Genomic DNA, 21,751 nt, shown 5'->3' on the forward strand with positions numbered 1-21,751 from the left:
GGAAAAGATTGAAATGGGTGCAGTAAGCCACTGTTGGGTGTGCTTTATGTAGAACCACCATGTAGGGGCTTGTAGGGAGGCACTAAAACTGGTTGTTCTTGGCACTGTCTGTCTTCCATGAATACAGGCAGAGCTCTGGGCCAGAAGAAGGGGTTCACATGAAATAGGGCATAGCTCACTGCTTCTGAGCTTGCCACAGGAAACTCAGCAGGAAGAGTATTGGTGGGAGTAGTCTCATCTGGTTGTCCTTGGTGCCATCAGGCCTCAATGATTGTAGACAGACCTATGGGCTTCAATGGGGTGTGACGGGGACAGGGCACATCTCACTGCAACTGAACTTGTAGCAGGGGTGGACACAACACCAAGCAGGCAGGAAATTGAGAGGGATGGGGTCTCACCTGGTTGTCCCCAGTGCAAGCAGGCCTCTGAGAATGCAGGTACAGCTGTAGGGTGGAGAATGAAGGGCGCAGAGGACAGGACACAGGTTAAAGTCTGGTCTTAAAACCAAAATAGCTACATCTTAAGGTAGATCAAATCCTTAGCCATTAGAGAAATGCAAATCAAAATGGATCTGAACTTCTCTATTACAAGTTCAGGATGGCTAAGGTCAAACACAAGTGACAGCTCATGCTGACAAGGATGTGATGGGGCAAGAGTAGCACTCCTCCGTTGCTGGTAGTTGAATATTTCCTTAACTGCAGTTTGTCCATTTGAAATTTCTCTATTGAGAATTCTCTGTTTAGATCTGTACCCCATTTTTTATTTTTTTATTTTTTATTTATCATGATTTATTCATATTACATCCTGGTTGTTATCCCCTCCCTCTTATCTTCCCAGTCCCACCCTCCCTCCTTCTCTCCCCTAGACCTCTGATGGAAGAGGACCTCTTCCCCCACCATACCAGGTTTCATCTGATTAGCCTGCTTTACCTTCCTCTGTGTGCCCACTGGGCCTCACCACCAAGGAAAAGTGATCAAATGCTGAGATTTGCTGCTGGACTCCAGATGTAGCACTGAGAGTCATAAAGACAAGTTAACGCCTGACCACACCAAGCCAGCCTCTAAAGAAGATGATGAGCATCAAAGAATCCTCTTATGGACTTGGCTTCAAATATAGCAAACCAGCCACTGAGCAAAATGCCCTCGTTTCTGCCACAAACAGAATTCTCCCTAAAAGGGGGCAAGCTTAGATGCAGGCAGATTTGGCAGCCAAACTCTGCCAAGACAGGGTAAACAAGGCCTCAATAGTTCCTGCCTCGCAGATATGTCTCTCAGATACACTGGGCTAGAAGGCTGAAGATGACGCTCCAACGGTATAGAGAATGTTGGGTCACTGTTCAGGCAGTAAAGTGTCTCAGTCATTTTTTTCATTTTGGAAGCTACTAACCTGCACTTCTAGTTCACTCAGGTATTTAAGTTTTATTCCTTCTCTTTTCTCTGATGCGGTTGAAGACTAGATAGTTTAGTCTTACAATTAAGCTTAGGAAGTTAGGGGCTAAGATATTTTAGATCAAGATAGATGTTTTAAGTTAATAGACGTGAGATATGATAGATCTTGACCTTCATTCAGAAATTTAGACCCAACAAGATAGGAAAGATGTTTGCTTCAAGTTTGCCAAATACACATAGCCAAATCACTATAAATGTAACATTCCTGATTATCTTGTGGTTCTTCCTGCCATATGTATCTTATTTTATTCATGTGTAATAATATCGATGTATATGTTAAAAAGAAACATAATAAAATAAAAATTTAGTAAAAATTTTTTAAAATGTTAAAAAAATACTCAGGAATTTAAAAAATTCACAGCTCTCGGGAAGATCATGAAACCAACAAGATTGACAAGGGCCCTTCCCAAGGGCCTCTGTGAGCAATAACAACAGCTGAAGAGAAGAGATGCTCCAGTTAACCAGGTTGCCCACAGATCATACAGGGAGCTGCAGCAGTGCATCTTTCATGAATCATAATCCATGCTAGTGTGGGCATTTGAGGTTGTAGCCACCTTTGAGTCATCTATGGTCCAATAATTGCCCAACCAACCATTATCTTGTAACTAATACTAATAAACTCTTTAGTTCAGTAAAAATAGAGCTGGCAGGATTATTTATTTGATGTGTCATTGGTGCCCTATCTGGGACTAACAGATATTTGCTCATATATCCCCAGAAAGAGTCACAAAATATATGTAGACACTAGAGATCTGATATAGTTCCTATTGCTGTGATAAATACCCATGGCAAAAAGACACTTGTGGGAAAAGGTTTTCTTTTGCTCAAATATTTTACATATTCCAGATCACAGCCCTTTGAGGGAAGCCAAAGCAGGAACCTACAGGCAGGACTGTAACAGACATCACGAGAGTCACCATATACTGGATTACTTGTTACTCATGACTTGTTCAGGCTGCTTTCTTATACAAATTAGGATGATCTGCTCTAGAGTGGCATCCCTCACAGTGGCCTAGGCCTTCCACATCAATCAAGAATTAAGAAAAAGCCCAACAGACTTGCCTATAGGCTAGTCATGTGGATGCATTTTCTCAGTTGAGAGTCTCTTTTGCAAAATGACTACAGCTTGTGTCAAGTTGACATCAAACCAACTATTACACTCCCCCATATGTTCTCTTTAGCATTTTTATGCCTGCACTGTGAGGTGCATCTTTGTCTCTCTGTCAATTTATGTAATGATACAATTCCCTAGGCAGAATATCCAGAACTATTTAGCGGTGAATAATTCTATCAGAGCATAAGCATGCATACATTAATATTTTCTTTTTAACTATGGACGCAGCATGACCAGTACTCTTTCTGAAGTGACTGTCTCTGTAACTCCCAAACAATGATGGAACTATTAGCCAAATTAACTTTTAATCCCTTAAAAATAGAAATAAAAATAAGCGTAGTAATACACATTGTATTTCCAGCATTTAGCAGGCAGAGAGAGAAAGTATTCAGTTTGAGTCCAGTGTATACCTCATAAGTGAGTTCTAGGATTCATAATAAGCCTTTCCAGGAAAAATAAAAAGAAATTTAACATTGAAAAATAGAGGTGTGTATTATTACCATGCTACCATCCACAAAACCTGAGAGGCTAAGTTATAAGAAGTAATCAAGGAGAGGCATGAATCTCCCTGGGAAATAGAAAAAAATATTGTGATGGGGATGTGAGTCAGGTGGGGATAGTAACAGAAGGGATATTATGGAGAAAGGATGAAGGGAGAGGTTACTGGGAGAGACAACTGGAATTAGGGGTGGGGACTTGGAACAAGGTAGAAACTAGGACAATGGAAACTCCCAGTAATCTATTCGAGTGACTCTAGCAAAGATTCCTAGTAATGGGGGATGGAGAACCTGAATAGCCTATATCCTATAACCAGGCTTCCAGTGGAGGGGTTGAGCCACCAACCCAGCCACAAAACCCATGACCTACAATTTGTCCTACCAGCATGTTATGCTGGGGTAAAGATGACACAGAAATTGTGGGAGTGGATCACCAATGACTGTTGTAGGTTGAGACCCATTCATTCTATGAGAGAGAGGGGGGATCACTCCTAACAATGCCTGGAGGACCGAAAACCAGAGGTTAGATTCCCCCAGAGACCTATGATACAAATGAATACAAATGGCAAAAAAAAAAGTAAATTAAATTATTCTTTTATTGGGGAGAGGGGTTTCAAGACAGCGTTTCTCTGTGTAGGCTTGGCTATTTTGGACTCACTTTGTAGATCATGCTGTCGTTGAACTCGCAGAGATTCACCTGCCTCTACCTCCCTGAGTGCTGAGATTACAGGCATGTGCCACTATACCTGGCTTATGGAATGATTCTTAATGATATTCTGCTATACTCATAGATTGGTACCTAACCCAACTGTCATCAGGGAGGCTTCATTGAGAAACTGTTGAAAACAGATGCAGAAGGTGACAGCTAAACATTAGTGGAGTTTGTAGAATCCTGTGTAAGAGGGGAGGAAGGATTTGAGGAGCCAGAGGGTTCAAGAATGCCACAATAAAACCTATAGGAACAAGAAATCTGAACTCACAGGGGCTCACAGAGACTGAATCGACAACCAGGGAACTTGCATGGGACTCACCCAGGCCCTCTGAATATATGTTACAGTTGTATAGCTTGGTGTTTTGTGGGACTCCTAACATAGGGGATGGGGGCTGGTTCTCGCTTTTATCTGCTTTAGTGACCCTCGTTCTCCTACTTGGTTGCCTTGTTCAGCCTTCATATGAGATAGGTACCTAGTCTTATTGCAACCCTATATGTCATGTTTAGTTGATATCCATAGGAGGTCTATCTTTTTTCTGTTGGAACACAAAGGAGGACTGGATGAGGATAAGAGAGATAGGGGGGATGAAGAAGATGGGGGACAGAGGAAGGGAGAGGAAACTGTGGTCTGGTTGTAATATATTAGAGAATAAATGAACTAAAGAGAAGAAAAAGAGAGACAGGAATATGAACACCACTAGACATTCTTTGAGGGAAAACCTCCTTTCATGTGAGAAATGTAAACATAAAGGATTCTTGGTCTCTTCTAGGGGTCCAACCAAGAGCAACTGAGAACTAAGTGTTTCAAAAGGAAGCTTCCTTTCGTCTATGGAACAAAAGAGGTAGAAATCTTGTAGCCAGGAGCCCATACCTCACATATCCTGTTTGTCTTACTGTCCACTAGCACCTGTCATCGGTGAGTGCACACAGACATGAAAATAACTGGTCTGAGGCCATACCACCTTCCTGTGTCTAGGTGAGTCCTAGAATTAAAGTGGGTTAGCAAGAAAGACAAGGCTCCCAAAAAAACTAGATCCTCTCTTAACACAAAGACTAGGTTATTTTAGTGGCTGCCAAGGATAGTCTCACCTCATTATTGCTCTGTAAGAATTTGAGCCACGGAGCTTGATTGTCCCTAGTCAACCTGTGACATACTATTAAGGGTTTCATGGTGACTGCTGGAATCTATGAGAGGGGAGACTAAATGTCTCAGATTTTAAGAGTGACATTCAAAGCTGTGGTTATTTTGGGGAAAAAATATTCTTTTAGATATAAAGACATTCATGCAAAAGCTAAAGATAAATGAAAGAAATGATACACAGACAAAAGTAGATGGTCTATAAAGTAAAGGTAGGCAATATACAAATGATTGGAACTGACTGGAAGATTTAATGGTAGACTGTGAATAATAGATAAAAGATGATCAATTAATATGGATAGATTGAATTATCATACATACATACATACATACATATGAGACAAATAATGGGTGACAGATTACTAAAAATTACTAAAAATGTAATAGGTGATAGATGGTAGATAAACAGATAGATACATACATACATAATACATACATAATACATACATACAAAGATGCATAGAAACATAGATACATAAATTTACTTTATAAATCATTATGAAGGGGGAATCTGTACCAGAGGTTGGATATTGTAGAGTTAAATTTTCACCAATGGTTCTCTTCCAGTGGTCTGCCTGGGTCAGACAATTTGGACACAAGAAGGTAAGTACCCCTATGTCCCATCCTTTGCCCCACATTAGACAGTACTCACAGCACTATAGAATAGAGTGATGGGAATATAGTCTTAATCCCAGGTGAATTCCCTTTCTAGTCCTTGTTCTAATGTAGTCTGTATTATTCACTGTGCTACCTCACACTGGAGACCCCAGAACTTTCTGGAGCTACAGCCTTGGTCTCTGCTAATTGCATGTCTAACAAAGACTTATGTTTATCTCAATATTCATAGAGGAAGTCATGAGGTGTCTTTGCCTAACACCCTTCTGAGTATGAATTCCTTTTTTCTCCAAAACCAAGTTTATTTACACCACCTGTTTAGAGGAAGTCAGTCTAATCCAGGCCTATTGTACACCCATGTACTGTACCATAGTGTTGATCCCTAAGTAGTACTAAGGAAAGCACCAACTTAAACTAAATGGAACAGTAATCATGTTAAGTTCTTTGTACTTTGTCACTCTAACTCCTGTATTGTCCTCCTGGATTCCTCACCTGCTCATGTCTTATCTCTCCAATATCCTTCTAAAGACAATAGTCCCGAGTTCTCTGTGTGTCCATGGTACAATTTTAGGTATACAATTTTAGGAGGAGCTCTTATAGCTCCTCCAATCTGCCTTAGGTGAGCCCCACAATGTTTTAAGCTCCCTTCCACTTTGCCTTCCCGACTTGTATCTACTCCACCTTCGTTGAGCTTATCTTTCACCTTTCCTACTTATCAGCACTAATTCTTTCCTTGTATGGACCCTTGTATTTGTAGTGTCCCATACCCACCCATGCACACAACCTTGGCAGCTCCTCCACCTTCATTTCTGAATTTAAACACCAGTTACTTGACCGCCTTTTCTATAGCTGTACACTGTTGGTGATAGAGCCACACCATGTGTACTTGGAACCTTAACTGCACACATTTGCAAGGCACAATGTGATGTAACACACCAAGGTATTCATACCTCATGTACAAATCAAGCCATATTAATTAATATTTCTATCTCATATATGAAAATATCATAGCATGAATGCAGAGATCAGAGGACAACCTCAAATATCTATGTTTGCCTCTTACACTAGTATTACATTCTCTTTAGAGCCTTCAAGTTCCTCTCACTTGCTTATTCATCAAATAAACTGAAAACTGCAATCATCTGTCTGTGCTGAAGAGAATTAGCATTTATCTAAATGCGCCCATTTTTCAACATCCACTGGTACCTGCCCCCACTCCCTTATACTTCCAAGTCTCTAGTAACCACTGTTTTACATTCAGGTCAACTTTTATTATCAGAGTCAATGATTATTTATTTAACCTTTTACCTGCAGGGCAAAATGAGATTCAGTACTCCATCAGTATCTTCTAAATGATTGAGTGACTATTAAGATCAGGAATAAAATCATTCAGCTGTTTTAAGTATATGAAACCTTAAAGGTAATCATAAAACCTCATTTGCTAATGCCCGGCTGGTGCTCTGGAGATGTCCAGGGCGGGGTCTCTGGTGCTGGATGCAGATGCCCTTCCAGTTTGCTTCATCTCTTGAGTGGCCAGAGATGACGGCTCAGGCAACCGATCAGGACTGAAAGAGAAAGGAGGGAAAGGGAAAAAGAGCCCAAGGTTTCTTCTCTAGGGACTGGCTATCCTGTGGCAGTGAGGAGAACTCAAATTGACCACAGGTTTCCTCTGGCTGACGCTGTGAAAGCAGCTTCTGGCTAGAAACTGCACCAGGGTCATAAAAGGAGGCTCTTTGATCTGTAGATAGGTCTCTTTGCAGAGATCTCCAATAAGCTGGTGAAAACTTAGGCTGGGTAAAAAGCCCTGAGTCTACTAACTTATTTGCAAATCTACGGCAAAGTAAGAAATAAGAGAGAAACAGAAGATAAGCCGCTCACACACATACATTCAAGAGAAAAGGTAGATGGAATTAGGCATCTTGACTTCAACTGAAGTCAGGTTTCCCAATTTTCAGCACATACATTCAAGAGAAAAGATCAAGAGAAGAGGTGGATGAAGCCAGGCATCTTAACTTCAACTGAAGTTAAGCTTCCCAGTTTTCCAGCTGCATTTATTGTAGAAGACTGTACTTATACTTCTGAGAAAAGGGAATTACCTCATGATCAAAAGAGTACAATTAATCACAAAAACAGATGAATTCTAAAATATAACAGGTTACAAGTTTTAAAGCTAAACATTTCTTATCTATGTGTCCATTACATAAGTTCATAGTGAATTCAGAATGACAAAGGTTGACAGGGTCTGAGGTTAATAAGGTCTGAAACTTACAATAGTATACAACTTATCAAATAGAACAGACCTCACTATACATTATCCACCTATCTCTTAGTTCATTATGAGCCCAGGACAATAATTTTTATCTGTATTTCATTCTAAGAAACAGAGTAAATTTAGGCAAGTCTAGATAGCTTCATTCCACTTAGGTCATGAGAAGTTTTTAAAACTTGCCCATATTTATGGTGAAAATACCAGGATTTGTGGTGCCATCTGCAGTGGGAGCTTATCTGAAGCCACAAATCTGCTAGTAGGCTATCCATAGTGAGGCATCTGGAGGTCCACAAAGGTATTTATTGCAGCCATAAACTAACTTTAACTTTTAAAACTATTTTAATCTAATCAGGAATTCCATAATCAGGGATTAATTCATCTGAATAACAAAAAGTACATCTTTAATAAGATCCTGTAGGAAGTTTGCTCAATCAGAGCTGGTCAGTACCCAGAAAATAACAGTTCACACTAATGCCAAATGTATTTACTTTTGGTTTTTCGAGACAGGGTTTCTGTGTGTAATCTTGGCTGTCCTGGACTCACTTTGTAGACCAAGCTGGCCTTAGACTCACAGTGATCCACCTGCCTCTGCCTCCCTGGGTGCTGGGATTAAAGGCATGTGCCACCATGCCCAGCTTTAATGCCAGATTTTAGAGAGATGCAGCAAAGCACAATTGACAGGGTAGTCAGAGGTTGGAAGCAATTCTGGGGTACATCACAATACAGACCTCGCAAATATCGGATCACCTCCAGAGATCTCTCATGCCTACTGGACTTCCACGAATCAATGGCTCTTGACAGCATGTCAGAGGCTGGAAGCAGTTTGGGGGTGCATCATGGTGCAAGACCTTGCAAACACCAGATCACCTCCTAGACAGCCCACATGCCCAGTGAGCTCCCTTAACAGGGTGGCCCTTGGCACTCATTGTGTGTCTATTAGCAGTAAATGGCTTCTGAAGAAAATATGTCATTTTTTTTCCAGTGGTGTATTCTCTGCTAGGTTACCCACGGTCCATTACATAAACTCCCACACATGTTCTAAAAACTGTGGTGAAAATTACGAGGTCAAAAGAAGACATCACAATAGAAGGGGCTTCGTGAGAATAGTAGTTTCGGGGACAGAGCAACAGCATGAGAGACGCAAATGAGGAATGGTGAAAATGGCCAAAATCAGTATGTCCGTATTTGAAATTGAAAAAGATTTTATCCACATATGACAGTGAGCGTACAGTATGCACAGTTTTGTTTTGTTTTGGCTTTGTGACACTGAGGACCAAATCTTAGGGAGCGTTCCACCAACTGAGCTGCATCCACAGAGCAGATGTATCTAGATGAAGGGAACCCGAGGGTTTTCAGTGCCCCTTTGTCTACATCATAGAATGATAGTGAAGTCTTCAAGATGCAAAAAAAAAAAATCACTTGCTCAAGGCTAACAGTGCTAAGGAAAACCAGGGAGATAACCAACATGTTCTGACTCTCTGTGGGATCCTGGATTCTGTACCAGAATCTGCCCATTTCCAGCTCCAGGTTGCTTGGCCCTGTCCCACAGAACTCATCGTAGCTCTGTCAGACACATGTGTGTATAATATATTTAATATTACATGTATTCTATATAATACATATGTAATTCAATATATTAAATATACACCAATACAACCATTTTCTTTGAAAGAGTATTCATGTATGTATAGGTGAGCAGGCACACAGGACACACTTGCTGTTGTTTGCCTTCTGGTGATGTCCACTTTGTTAGGGGTTTTTTGGGGGGGTCCTTAATTAAAGTTTTCTTTGACAATTTCAAACATGCATATAGTGAATTCTTATTCCTGACACGCCCTACACCTTCTGTTACCTCCCTCCAAAACCTGCCTTGTCCTACAAGTCTCTTTCCCATGTTCATGCCATTTTGTTTTGGTTTGTTTGTTTTGTTTTGTTTTGTTTTGTTTTGTTTTATGACCCACTGAGTTCAACCACGGCCATCTGTTTAACCATGGGTATGGCGCTACCCTCTGGATCCTGGTGGACTCCTTAGTGAGTACACAACTGAAGATAATGCCTATCCCTTCTTCAGAGCCCATCAATAATCAATAATTCAGCAAGGCATTGGGAAGCCGTGTGGGTTCCTCTCCCATCTATCATTAGTTATTGATGAACCTATTCTTATGCAGGCTCATTGCTGGTAGCTGCTGATGCTGCGGCTGTGAAATATGTTTGCATTGGCTATGTCATCCCCGTAAGATCACATTTCACAGCTCCTCTCCCCATCTTCCACCTCTTGCTTTCTTCCCACACACTTTGCATTGTGTTCCCCAAGACTTACAGAAGGTGGTAAAAATATCCCTTTTAGGGCGGCTTTAACACTAAGCCTTCACAAGTTCTCAGCACCACAGGCATCCATGAGTCTCTGTATTCACTGGTGTTCATTGAATCAGGGTGTTTCACTGGCTTGGAGGCCACTGGTTAGGCTAGTCTGAGTGGCTAGCAAGCCCAGAACTCTGCTTGCCCATGCCTCTACAGTGGGGTTATAAGTGCACACCAATACTCTTGGTTATTTATGTGGGTTCTGGAGAAGCTAAGTCAGGCCATCATTCTTTCAAGTCAAGCACTTTATCAACTGATATATCACTCCAGGCACCCAAAACACTATCTTAAAATAAAATGGTTATATAGATCCTTTGCAATTTAACCCATGTCTCTCAACATAGAAAGAAAAAAAAGTGGTTTCTGTAAGCCATCTGAGTCTAGGCTCTGTTTCCTTGCAGAATTTCCCATTTCTACTATATCGACTCTAGCAAATCCTATGGTTCCCTGGAATCAGTCAGTGAGGATCCTGTGCCATGGAGCACCCAAAGCCTTCCTCTACCAGTTGTCCCTGATGAAAAAATCCACACACACACACACAGTTATAGTGAAGAAACTAGGATTTCAGAAAGAGGCTGAATTCATTATCGATTACATGAATGCAACACTGGCAGGATATTATCAATGTCAATATAAGAAGAAGAGTAGCTGGTCAGAGCAGAGTAAAATCCTGGAGCTGGTGGTGACAGGTAAGGAGAAATCTTACGAGCCTGGTCTTCTGCATGTATTTTATCTTAATTTTAGCAGAACTTAATTTGTGTTGTTGTGTTGTTGTTGTTAATTACATTTGTTAGTAGATAATTTCATACGTGTACACAATGCATAGATGCACACAGCTACTATTCATTTTGTTTCATGACCTACTGTGATCAACCAGGAACATTCCTATTAGTAAAGGTTTGGAGGTATCTTCTGGAGCCTTGGAGAGTTCAGCAGTAGGTACACAACTAAAGAGCAATGATTCCCCCTCACCCAGAGTCTCTCAATAGCCAATAGTTCCATCATAAAGAACAGGACTCCCTGATTATTCCCTCATCCCCCAGGCTGCCAGCACCAATTCTTGACCTATTATTGACAGCAATGCTCTCATGTGGGCCCAGTGCAGGAAATACAGTTGCTGGACATTAATAATTGTGATGGCTCCATGAAGTCTAGACATTTAGTAACCCCCACCCTGTCTTCTGTCTCATATACTTCCCTTCCACTGTTCCCTAAGTCTTAGACAGGGTTAGAATAAATGTCTTCTTTGTGTCTTGACTCACAACCATCATTATCTTTTGCATCTTTGGCAGCCATGAACCTCTGCGGTCAATGATGTTCATATTTTTCTAATTTTTATTTAAATTGTTATATAGTATATTTTATTATATTTTCCCTCCCCCACTTCTTCCCAAATTCTCCTTACCTACTATATATTTACAATATATTTTAGTTCATTTTTTAAAAACTGATATGTTTAAAATCATTTTTATGTCCCCAGTGTGCAGTCTCTCTAATGCAAACATTCAACACCAGTATAGCTCCTTTTTAATTTCTATCTAAATAATTCATTCAGATGACATCTCAATTGTTACCCCATCACTTGTATCTTCAAGGTCCCCCTCCCTCTCTCTCTCTCTCATTCTATTCCCCTCCCCTAGGTCTGTGACAGAAAGGGACCTTATCCCCCACTATAAGATCACAGCCTATCAGGTCTCTTCCTGGTAGCCTGCTTACTCTTCCTCTGAGTGTCACCAGGTCTCCCCATCAAAGGGAGGTAGTCAAGTAGGGACCAAGAATAAATGAGTGAATATCAATACATCCTTCTTAGGTGATGTATAAAGCGTATTTAGAGCTCCATAGTTGTTCTATAATGCCCTTTATCTACTCAAAAACACCTTCCAAGATCTCACATTGCATTTAGTCCTCTCTCAGCTGTCATAGTTTCTCTTGGTTTCTGATCACCTTGACAGTTTTGAAGATTACGGGCAAGTATTTTCAAGGACTTCCCACTTTTAGTAGTTGCCTGACACTTTTCTTGTGACTACACTGGGAAATGGGTCATTACAAGAAGACCAGAGACAATGTGTGTTGTACTCCAACTGTTCTTGCAACAACAACAAAAAAAAATAAGTGTGTGAAGTGATAAATATGCTAATTCACTCCAACTAGCCATTGTACAATGTATACACATATCAAACATTATGGTATACATGATAAATACACAAAGCCTTTTTAGTTTAAAAAATGAGCCAGCTGTGATGGCGCACACTAGTAATCCTATAATCCCAGAGGTGGACGCAGGAATAGAAGAAGTTCTAGGCCATCCATGGATGCATAATGAGATTGAGGTCAGCCCAGGCAACATGAGCGCTTGTGTTGAAAGAGAGATGGTGCAAAGGAAGGGAGGGAGAGGGTAGGAAGAAGGGAGTGAAAAGGAGAGGAGTGTAGGGGAATGGGAAAAGGAAAGGAGAGGGGAGGGGAGGGGAGAAGAGGGAGATAAAGAGATGCTTGGTTCATTGGTACACATCAGTAATCTCAGCACTCAAGAAGCTGAGACATAAGGATCATAAATCCAAAGCCCACCTGTCACAAAACCTAAATAATCAATACATAAAAAGTAGCTCAGTGTTCACATATTATACATAAGGCTCTAGATTCAATCCCCATATTGTTTTTGTTGTTGTTGGGGTTTTTTTCTTTTGTTTAGCATTACTTCTATTTCTTTTCATGCAGTCATACACTCATTTATGTATCTACGTAAAAGTCTATGAGCCACAAATATGAGAAAATATAACTTTTTTCTGAGTCTGATTGAATTTACATAATTCAACAATCCCCGTTTTTATTCATTTTCCTAACAATGACATAATTTCATGTTCATTGTTGGAAACAGCCCTGTTGTGCACTGCATGCCACAGACAGAATTTTAGGTTGATTCAATAAGTTTTCTACTTGTGAGACAGTCTCTCTGTATATCCCATGCTAACCTTAACTCATGACTTTCCTGCCTCACCATCCAAGCGCTGAGATTACATTCACAAAACAGAATACCTGACTGCAAATAACTTTTTAGCCAAGGAGAACTTCTTTTAGTCAACTTACTTAACTGAATATATTTCTTGTTAAAATATTTACTTATTTATTTATGAATATGGTTGTTTGGTCTGAATGAATGTCTAAAAGAGGGCATCAGATCCAATAGGACTACTTATACATGGTTGTGAGCCACCAGGTGGGTCCTTGGAATGAAACTCAAGACCTCTGAAAGAGCAGCCATTGCTCTTAACTGCTGAGCCATCTCTCTAACACCGTCAACTGGTTTTTGTAATTATTTTCAGTGTGTGGATTTTTGTTTGCATGTATGTCTGTGCACCATGTGAATGTAGTGCTCTTGGAATCCAAAAAAGAGGACCAAATCCCCTGGAACTGGGGGAGCAAACAGTTATGACTCTGAACAGGAGCCAATGCATTTAACTCCTGGCTCATTGCTCCATCACCTAAAAAATGTTTTTAAAGGACAAAATTTTGCTAACACCTCACTATACACTTTTAGGCTTCTACAACAAACCTGTCCTCTCCACAGATCAAAGACTTGTACTGATACCAGGAGAGATCATTTACTTCAACTGTAGTTCTGCCCACAACCTGTTCAACAGATTTTCCACTGGCCAAGGAGGGAGAGAAGCTTCCCTACCGCGGCACCAACACGAGGAGTATCAAGGCAACTTCAAGCTTGGTCCTGTGAACTCTAACTTCTCTGGGGACTACAGGTGCTAAGGCTGGCACAGCCGCAGCCCCTGTGTGTGGTCATCCCCCAGTGATGCCCTGGAGCTCATTGTCACAGGTAGCTATATCATAGCCCAGATCTTCGTTCCCCAACAAGGCTGTCTCTAGGTGAACGTGTAAAGAAGTGTCTTGAGATAGATGAGTAAGGCAATAAAGACTCATTCTCCTGAGAAGCATGAATAGAAAGGGGTTTCTTACTCCACGCTTTCACGTATTTTCAGGTCTTCCAGGGTGAAACCTTCAGAAATCTGTGATCTATTTTTAAAGATTTATTCTCGCCCTCCCCTTACTCTCTGTCTCTACCTCTGTCTGTCTCTATCTATCTTTCTGTCTCTCTGCCTCTGCCTGCCTGCCTGCCTGTCTGTCTGTCTGTCTGTCTGTCTCTCTCTCTCTCTGTGTGTGTGTGTGTGTGTGTGTGTGTGTGTGTGTCAGTCTCTCTCTGTCTCTGTCTCTCTCTCTCTCTCTCTCTCTCATGTCTCATATGTGTGGGTATGTGTGTGTGTGTGCACATGCAGTGTTGGTGGGGGCCAAAAAGGGGTGATGGATTACATAGAGCTGGATTTACAGGTGATTCCAAACCATCCATTGTGGGTTCTGGGAAATGAACTCAGGACCACTGCAAGAGCAAAAAAAATAATTTTAACCACTGCACCATCCCTCCAGATTCCCAGTCTATTCATAAAGAAAAGGCCCAGTTTCAGACAAGCTTATTGGGGATCCATATTAAGAAAGCAGATCCAAAAACAGTCTACTGTAGTATATCATTTTTATTTGTAATCTTAGTAACATAGTAAATTAGTAACAGCAATGTTTAAACTGACTTTCAGAATTCAGTGTGAGTGGTTGACAAGGAGAGAATTTTAGAACAATAATGAGACTCACTTATTATGTGTTGTTTACATGTAACACTGTTCTTGAAGGAGGGGGAGGAAAGGTGTGACTTCTGACAGAGAAAACCAGTAGCTGGTTTCTGAGTAGGGTGACCACATTCAGTCTCTCATGCCCATTTTTTTTAAACTGTCACCACTCTTGTCCTGCTATGAGCTATACGCCTTGTAGTATCTGTGGATTGCAATACTGTACAACTAGACATGTCTTTTCAATTAGTGGCATAGAGACACCTGGATTTCCATACAGGAGAATCGAGGTACAATTAAACCAATGATGGATTAGAGACCTAACTGTAAAAGATAGCTTGTAGGGACATTCTCCACACTTGAGTGAGGACTGACTTTCACATGAACTCTGATGCCCCATATTTGACCACATCCCCTGGAAAGGGAGGCCTGGTGACACTCAGAGGAAGGATAGCAGGACACCAAGAGACTTGATACCCTATGAGCATATACAGGGGGAGGAGGTCCCCCTCAGTCACAGTCATAAGGGAGGGGAGTAGGGGGAAAGCAAGAGGGATGGAGGAATGGGAGGATACAAGGGATATCAATTGAAATGTAATATGAATAAATTAATAAAATATTTTTAAAAGATAGCCTGTAGAAGACCACAGAAAAGAATTATCCTGACCCTGACATAGGAAATAGTTTCTAAAACAAGACATAGGACTTGTTTTGCCTAAAGAAAAGGACTAATGAACTCAACCAAACTAAATTTGAAAACACATGTTCATAATAATGATAAAAGAACAAAAGGGGGAAATTATTTTTCAAAATATAGACTGTGAAATAGAATCAATATTTTTTTCTGAGATAGAGTCTCACACACTTGTGCATGTTATGCAAATCCTCTCTTAACAAGAGAATATTATTGAATGTTGAATTTTTCTAAATATTGTAAGATTATTATATTACATCCTTGGAAAACATAGGGTTATAAAAATAAAGACTATCTAACACATGAAAAAATTAAAAAGTAGCTTACTAAGCATCATTGTCTATAAAATGTCGTATCATAATTGGGGATAAATTAGAATGAAGTTGAGTGACAGAGCACCTGCCTAGCATGCTTAAGGCAATGGGTTCGATCCTCATCACAGCAAGAGTAATTTTTAAGTGGAGATTGTTTTTCTCTGAAATCTTGCTTGGATCCAACTGCAGACTGGAAGATTTGAGTGTATAGTGACCACTACAGGCTCATGAGCTTGAATACTCACTCCCCAGCAGGGGGTGCTATTTGCGGAGGTGTGTATACCAAGCAGCAACAAGGTGAATATTTTGCCACAATAGAGAGGAATATAAATTGCCATATAGGGTGAAGAAATCATGAAGGGAAAAAAGTAGAACCTCTGACACAGGGAGGTGTTGAAGAATTAGTTAGGTGGTCAATGAAACCACCAAGTGAGCGAGGTGAGAAAGACAAAGTACAACTTCCCCATAATGACCCAGTTTTTAAGGAACCACAATTTCTCACTTGTAGCCTCCCTCTGAACCACACAGCCTAGAAGTGTGACGTCTGTGAATGTATGAGCTCATTAAAAAAGAACTAGGGCCATGTTTTAGCAAGTGGATATAAGAATGAGTCCCTACACCAGAGAAGTAGCCATGGGTCATGGCTAACAATCACCCATCTTGTTCATTTATGTCTCTAGAATCCAAGAAGCAAGAGTATGTGATGGAGAATTCAATCTACATGGGTATGGCAGGGCTGGACCTTGTGACACCCTTAGTGATACTAGCTGAAGATTGGCACAGCCACAGGATATCACACAAGGAAGGCTGCCAGGAATTGCGTGCAGAGAGATGGAGCAAACAAGGTGTCAGAACTAGTGGCTGTGCATAAATACCAGCAGCAGCAGGTTGGTACGAATCTTGCAAAGCAGGATGAGCCATTAAAAGCTTGGATCCATGCAGACTATAAAGTTTGAGCATGAAGTGTCCACCACAGGCTCATGTGTTTGAATACTCACTCCCCAGTAGGGGGCGTTGTTTGTGGAGATGTGTAAAATTATCAGTGTTTGATTTATGCCAGCCACTGAAGGCTACTCTTTGAAGGTTACACTCCCCCTCAGGTTCCTATCTAGCTGTCTGCCACCATACACTCCCATGGAGCCGCTGCTGTTGCGTGCCTTCCTGGCATAGTAGAATACTCCCTCTGAAAACATGAGCCAGAATCAGCTTGGCCTTTCTTTTGGTCAAATGACAAAAAAAATTAATCATTACACAGAGTCATCAGATGAATCAATCCTAGGTGGATCTGATGCTATTTCTTATCTACCAGTTAGTACAGTGGATAGTATTTTTTTAAATACATTTTCTTTTATTTGTGAGATTATAATACAATTACGTCATTTCCATCTTCCCTTGGGTAGTTTTTGTCAACTTGGAAAAAGATAAAGTCATCAAGGAAGAAGAGAACTCAATTGAGAAAATGTCTCAATCAGATTGCCCTGTAGTAGACAAGTCTGTGGGGCATTTTCTTAATTAAGGATTGGTGTGGGAGGTCTCATTTCTGAGTCTTTTATACAAAGCAAACTGAGCAAGCCATAAAGAACAATCCAGTAATCTGTATTCTTTTAAAGATTCTGATTCCGTTTATGCCTTCAGTTCCTACTTTGGCTTCCCGTGCTAAGACACTGTAACCTGTAAACGAAATAAACATTTTCTTCCCCCAAGCTGTTTTGTTCATGGTGTTTTAGATCAGATGTAGAAAGCAAACCAAGAAAAGTTATTATAATTATGATTTTCCTTTTTTTTTTTTTGGTTTTTCAATAAAGAGTTTCTCTTTGTAGGTTTGGCTGTCCTATAACTCTCTCTATCTCTGTAGACTAGGTTGGCCTTGAACCTAAAGATCCATGAGCCTCTGCCTCCCAAGTTCTAGGATTAAAGGCATACACAACCACTGCCTGGCAGGCAATTTTCCATCTTTTTACACACTTTTTATTTTCTCCTTTTTGTGGTACTTGAGATTGAACTGAAGGTCTCATGCATGCTAGATGGGTTTTCTACAAATAAATCCCCAGCCCTATTTTTCCTTCAAGGCATGTCTTCACAGAGTTTCACAGGTTGGCCTTCAACTCACTTTGTGGTACACTCAGACCTTGAATTTGTGCTCCTCTGTGAGTGTGGTTTTTCTGAGAAATGTTGTTAAAGTTTGCTTTTACAAATCAAATGTTCATCCAACTTGTTATCAAGTTAATAATGTGGTTTGAGGTCTTTATAGTCTTGTACTAATTATTCTGCCATAACAAACACTCATCCTATTAAGAATTAGCTGACCTCCAAGGTAACCTTAAAATCAATCTTATTATACTTGGGATTTCCAATGTAAGTAACTTCTCCTAGCTCAGCTGAATGAACAGCCTCAATTGCACCATATTCCCTATTTTGCCTTTGTGACACATTCATTCCCTAACTCAAAGAAGTGTGTGTGTGTGTGTGTGTGTGTGTGTGTGTGTGTGTGTGTGTGTGTAAGGGAGAGAGGAGGGTGGTGATCAGGTATAGGACTGAGGGTTAGAAGGAATGAGGTGTTAAAGGAAATGACACATACACAAAATATGTTGGAAGGAGCAATATAGATATAGGTTGATGATATATGATTATGGGTTTGTGTGCTGTTGTAAGTAAGAAGGGGCAGGAAAACGATTTTCTCCCTTATGAGACTCATGTAAATTAATACAACAATTCCTCATTCCTTTTCATTACTGTGTTTGCTGTGCTGTTTTGTAGATAACAAGCATGGCTTTCATTCACTACTACTTCTTAGATTAGATCAGCCTCTTTTATACTAGGCTTCTTTTTTCCATTTTTTGATATGTTTCTTTTTTGACATATACATTTATACTATTACACATGAATAAAATAAACTACATACAGCAGGAAGAGCCACAAAAAAATCAGGAATTATATAACTGTTACACTCATAGTGATTTGGCTACTTGCATTTGGCAAACTTGAAGTAAACATGTTTCCTATCTCATTGACCCTAAAATTCTGAATGTAAATTAATATCTATCATATCTCATGTCTATTAACTTAAAACATCTATCTATAACTAAAAACATCTTAACTCCTAACCAACTAAGTTTAATTGTAAGACTAAACTATCTGGTCTTCAACTCCATCAGAGACTTGAGAAGGAATAAAACTTAATTCCTTGAGTGAACCAGAAGCTCAGGTTAGCAGCTTCCAAAGTGAACAAAAAATGACTGAGACACTTTACTGCCTGAACAGTCACCCAAAACTCTATATAACATTGGAGAATCATTTTTGGCCTTCTAGCCCAATATATCTAACAAACATATTTGTGAGGCAGGAACTATTGAGTTGGTAGTCAACTCTGCCTGCATCCAAGCTTGCCCATTTTTAGGCAGAATTCCGTCTGTGGCCAAAATGAGCACATTTAGCCTAGTGGCTTGTTTGCTGCATTTGAAGCCATTTCCAGAAGGATATTCTTTGATGCTCATCATCTTCTTTGAGGTAGGCTGGGTGTTGGCAGGACTTAGCTTGTTTTGTTGTCAAGGGATATTTAGAATAATAAAAACATCTTCAAATGTGTGTCTCTGTGTGTCTCTGAAGCTTTTGAAGACCTTATCTATTTTACCTTATATATCTATAGAATCATGTCTATCTGTTAGACCTAGGATATATGTTCTTGTGATTAAAAAAAATAGACTCATAATTAACATGACCCATGATTTGCTCAACTAACAATTAGCTTCTATTACTTAATTATCCTTAATAGCCCACAGTGCCACTTTCAATATATTGGAAGTAAACCTTGTATGATAATTGAGTTGGATAGGTACAAGAACTCAGATTAGAGTAGACTAGGCTTTTTAAAGATTAGGCTGACATTGGATTAAAACAGGAGGCCCAAGCTCAGGTCACTGAGACCTTTCTTTCATGCAGCATCACCACAATCTTCCTGCCAGCATATGACAGGTCTGCAACACCAGGCCTGGACCTTCCTTTTCTTCCTCAGATTTTTTTTCTTTATTCTGTATATTTCTTCCTTGTGTTTTTATTTGTACTCTTTGAATATTTGCTGTGTAAATATAGTTGATGAAACTCACTCCCATTTTCTCCCCTTCAATTCCTTCCCTACCCATTTCATCACTATCCCTTCATAACTTCATATACTCTCTTTTAAAACTCACTGAGCCTAGTTAGTGCTGCCATCTGTGCATGCTGTAGGGACAACTACAAGAGCATGGGAAGCCTCCCAGTGGCTGCAACTGTGGAGGGGAAACTAATTCCCTCTCCCAACAGTCATCAATTGCTAAGAATACTTCCTTGGCGACACTCATCTCCCATCTACACTGCTGTTTGGGGATTTTTATTGTGTCTCCCCTAGTTATAAAGAACTAGTAGGCTGGCTGAAAAAAGTAAGTCCCCTCCTTTGGCTTTAAGGTATTGGCTTTGTCTAAATGTAAATTACATACATAAACATGACAACAGATGACTGTCACAGTGCCATTAGGGGAATATGAAACTGTATTAAATGGCAACTTCATCTCAGGCACAACATTTCTACTTGCAGCTTTAAACAATGCTATAGTTCTGTCTTGTAACAACACCAAATATGTCTCACACTTTTGAATCAATAATTGTATGTTTCAAAAAGTTGGAAAAATACACAAATCTCACAAACATACATCTTCTGTGATTTGTGTGAACTGGGATAGGATAAGGACATAAAATAAAGATTATTAGATATATGTAAGGGGAAATGGGAGTGGGTAATGAAAAGTAATGGAGATGATGGATAACTCTAGGACCACAGAGCAGTACATGCTTATACAGAAATGTCACACTAAAAGCCCTATTTGCACCATTAATACATGTTAATAAAATTGGGTATAATCTCAAACCAATTAGTTTGGACATTTCTTTCATAAAAGAAATCATGAGGGTTAGAGAGATGTCACAGCCATTAAAGGTTAAACTCATAACTAAAAAAATATAAGAAATTGTGAGAGAAATCCTGAAATTTGTGGACAAATGGATGGGATTAGAGATGGTCATACTGAGTGAATTAACCCAGGAGCAGAAAGACTCACATGGTATATACTCACTTATAATTGGGCGCTAGCCCAAAAGTCATGTCCCACGAAAGTCTTCACTTACCAGGAGATTAGGATAGATTTGAGGACATCCTACTGAGACTCAAGGTAAGAGAAATATAGGAGATGGGAAAATAGAAGGACCCACAGGGTCCTAGAAGAACCTACAAGAAGAACATCATGATGGGTGGATCAGGGCCCAGGGGGGTATTCTCAAACTAATGCACTAACCAAGCACAATACAGTAGTAAACATCAAACTTCTACTCTGATCTACCCAATGGACAGGACATTCTCCACAGTTATGTGGAGAACAGGGACTGACTTTGACATGAACTCTAATGTTTCATATTTGACCACCTCCCCTTGGTGGGGAGACCTGGTGGCACTCAAAGAAAGAATAAGCAGGCTACCAAGATGAGACTTGATAGCCTATGACATATGGTGGGGGAGGAGGTCCCCCTCGGTCATAGACCTAGGGGAAGGGAATAGGGTGAAAGTGGGAGGGAGGGAAGAATGGGAGGATACAAGTGATGGGATAACAATTGAGTTGTAATCTGAATAAATTAATAAAAAATAAAGTGAAAGAGAAAATAGAGTGCAAATTCTTGCCTTGATTCGTCAATATTCAGAATTTAACTGGTAACTATTATCCAAATAAACCACTTCTCCCATAAGTTTCTCTTTCTCAGGGTAACTTATCACAAGAACAAAAGTGAAACTAGAGCAATAATTAAAAGACAAAACCTAAGAATCCACCAGATGACAAGAATGCTGACAAAAGCATCACAGGTCTAGACAACCTATAAAATCAAATTACAGCAGAAGGCTTCCCAAGTCTAGAAAAATACATAGACATCCAAATACAAGAC

At 40.1% G+C, this 21,751-nt stretch overlaps 1 protein-coding gene across 1 annotated transcript; it reads left to right on the top strand.

Moving 5' to 3' along the window:
* Positions 1–295: 295 nt before the first annotated feature.
* On the top strand, positions 296–17,326 carry LOC311590900 (immunoglobulin alpha Fc receptor-like; the record flags this gene model as incomplete). The annotated part of the gene is given in 5 exon segments (XM_084770195.1): positions 296–437; positions 5,477–5,512; positions 13,690–13,910; positions 13,914–13,980; positions 16,468–17,326. Coding segments are annotated over 5 exon segments (657 nt in total). The 3' UTR covers positions 16,659–17,326.
* Between the last annotated feature and the right edge of the window lie 4,425 nt (positions 17,327–21,751).

Source organism: Acomys minous (assembly GCF_964271855.1).
Source record: "Acomys minous genome assembly, chromosome: 20".
Lineage (NCBI taxonomy): Eukaryota > Metazoa > Chordata > Mammalia > Rodentia > Muridae > Acomys > Acomys minous.